The sequence below is a fragment of the Nestor notabilis genome, unplaced genomic scaffold (genome assembly GCF_000696875.1).
Source record: "Nestor notabilis isolate BGI_N333 unplaced genomic scaffold, ASM69687v1 scaffold1761, whole genome shotgun sequence".
Lineage (NCBI taxonomy): Eukaryota > Metazoa > Chordata > Aves > Psittaciformes > Psittacidae > Nestor > Nestor notabilis.
This window is the reverse complement of record NW_009913133.1, coordinates 13805-16650: the sequence shown is the minus strand read 5'-3', so window position 1 is coordinate 16650 and position 2846 is coordinate 13805. Positions and strand designations below refer to the sequence as shown.

Genomic DNA, 2846 nt, shown 5'->3' with positions numbered 1-2846 from the left:
ATGCATGCAGCCAACTGGCTAATGCCAGTGTATATACAAACACATCCCCACATATATAAGATGTATATAGAGAGATGTAAATACAAGTAAAGGTGTATGAATATATAAGCTGTCAGTAACAGGGTGAGTCTCCCCGCTGCTTTTACTAGGAACTTCCTTAGAAGGAAAGAATATCACCTAGAAACAATATTATCAGAAACTTTTATTTGTTGAGATTTCCAACCTCATACAAGTACTGAAGCGTTTCAGATTTTCAATCTGCAGGCAAAATACAGAACACCTACAAGATTTGTCAGTATCACCAGCCAGAGAATGAGTCAATAGAGCTGCTATGGAAGGAAAATTAAGCAGTTTTTTGTTTTGGTAATTTTGTGGTTTAAGTTAATTAAATTTAAATTTAAATTAACGAATTAGTTCTTTTAAAATCACATTCTAATTTATGTGTGCAGATGTACATTTTCTGTTGTTTTTCATTTTTGTATTTAGTCCGAACAAGCAGCAAAGGCTAATTTGTCTGTTAAAATGGATAAGAATCTGACAGTTCTGAACTAAAAGAGCCACATCAAATATGTTCTGAAGTGAAACAGAATCTTTCCACTACCTTCAAGAGAAGCAAAGTCAATCCCAAACTACAGAATCCTATAGATATATGGTGGGGAAGCCAAGCTAGTTCCTAAGGTTTGTATTTACTAGGTTATTGTAAAATCCTATGTTAACAGTTAGACATCTATAGAAATTCATAGTTAGAGATAGCAGGAGGTAGATAGAAATTCATAGTTAAGAATAATTTAAAGCAAACAAACAGCGTAAAACCATTTTATCCAAACAGGATAGAAAAATCTAAATATGCCAATTAAATGGAGCACACTGAGAACAGAACAAAACTTTTGTATTCCTTACGTGCTACCTAGTTGGTCACTGCTTCTCTCTCTCCTTCATTATATCAATGTAGTTCAGCACGTCTAGAGTCGTTCTGCCAGCCAAACTCAGATACTCGGCTCCAGAAGAAAACGCGGCGGGTGTTGCCGCGGTGCCGGAGCCCGGAGGCTGCATCTCCTCCTGCGCTGGCACTTTGTGCCCTCCAGCGGTGCTGGGGGCCGAGGGGAGGGAGCGCCCACAGCAGCACACCGGTATAGGGCCACACTGGGTGGCAGCATCCACCTTCTCTACTTGTGTAACAGAGCCTTCCGTCTGCACCCAGGCATCACGCCAGCTACTGCGGGTGACAGGCTCTCCCTTCTGGGCTTGGTGTAACGAGCTGCCCTCAGGTGGGGCAGTGTGGGTTTTATTTTCCTCCTCTGGGGCGCATAAAGTAAAGTCTTTCTCCCGAGGATGGTTTGCTGCTTCTCTAGTCAAAATACTGCTGGGCTGGAGAGGCACATTTCCAGCGTGCAAGGTCTGAGGGGGCTCTGTGCTTCCTGAGGCTAGGTTGGCATCATCTTTCTTCAAGGACTGTTCATTCCTATATGTCATCTTTTGGGCTGTGTCATCCTCTTCAGACTGTTTGAACAGAGTTGTGTGAATGCAACTGTTTGAATAATTCAAAGGACTAAGTTAATGACTAAGTAATAACTAAGGTAATGAAATATAGAGAAAGGCCAGAACTGTCTGCTTTTGGGTGTGTTCCTGGCCTTTGTGAAAGAGAAAATGGGTAAGGCACACCTTCCCTCTCACACAGAACTTACATTCTTACATTGTGGCATTTTTGTGTTCAAGAATGGCTGAAAAACACGGAGTGTGTCAAATCCTCCAGCCTTACAGGCATAAATTCATAGAATCACCTAGTTTGGAAAGGACCTTGAAGATCATCAAGTCCAACTTTATGCCAGGACTGCCAAGTCCGCCACTAAACCATGTCACTGATGGCCTCATCTACATGGTTTCTGAACGCTTCCAGGGACAGTGATTCCACCACTTCCCTGGGCAGCCTGTTACCAATGCCTGATCACCCTTTCAGTGAAGAAATTTTTCCTAACATCCAATCTAAACCTCCCCTGGTGCAGCTTGAGGCACATAAGGTAAGGCAGCTATACATCAAGAAGCCTGCTTAGCATCTTCCCACAGTGACGTTACTGTAATTCAGCCTGGCATTATCCAGAGCCAGACTACATGTCTGGTAAACTACTTAGGAAAACTTAGAGCTTATCATTTCTTGTCTTCCTCACACACGAAGTTGCCTTGTACAAAATAAAACCATAAATAACATTCCAGCTACACCCACTCTTAGATGCACTCAGAAATCCAGGTATCATTCAAATGAACCCCTGCAAACCCATAAAGGGGCAGTACTCACCATGTCAGGACTAGAGCTGAAATAGCTCTCTGTTTGCCTTGGAGAGTAACTGGGAGACTGGCTGCTGAGTGATGACTCCACATCTGAAAAACGAGATGAAAAGGAAGGAAAGGTTACTTACTTACTCACCAAAAGTTCCCCAAACATCCAATTCTCAAGTACAGCATGTAGAACTAAACATTACTGCATCTGATGCAGTTTCAAGATACTGTTTAAAGAATAAAGTGTTGGTGAGGTCAATCTAATACTTGACAAGAGTCAATTCTCTCGGGACAACACATTATAACAGAAAGCTTGGGATAGATCCCCCAGAGCTTCAGCCATGCTGTTAATCAGCAGCCTGCACCAGCAGCAGAACTGTGCAACCCAAAACCAGGAAGGACTCTGCAGAGCAAGGCCAGGGAAAGAATGCAGCAACCTCCCTGCACATGTTGGCTGCCATACAAGTTATATGTTTTTCTCTTGGAGGCCCCTGGGAGATGATCTGCTCTGGGATGCAGCAGCACAGCTGACCCCTACAGCTACTGAGGGAGCAAAAAGGATGTGGGATCTC

General features: G+C 43.2%; 1 protein-coding gene across 1 annotated transcript in view; it reads right to left on the bottom strand.

Moving 5' to 3' along the window:
- Positions 1 to 915: 915 nt before the first annotated feature.
- LOC104412197 (chromosome unknown open reading frame, human C12orf40) overlaps positions 916 to 2846 on the bottom strand; it is a gene marked incomplete at its 5' end in the record, with an annotated part of 14311 nt that continues 12380 nt past the window's right edge. The window contains 2 exons of the mRNA XM_010022836.1: positions 916 to 1500; positions 2294 to 2376. Of these exons, the coding sequence (XP_010021138.1) occupies positions 916 to 1500; positions 2294 to 2376 (668 nt within the window). The remainder of the gene's footprint in view (positions 1501 to 2293; positions 2377 to 2846) is intronic.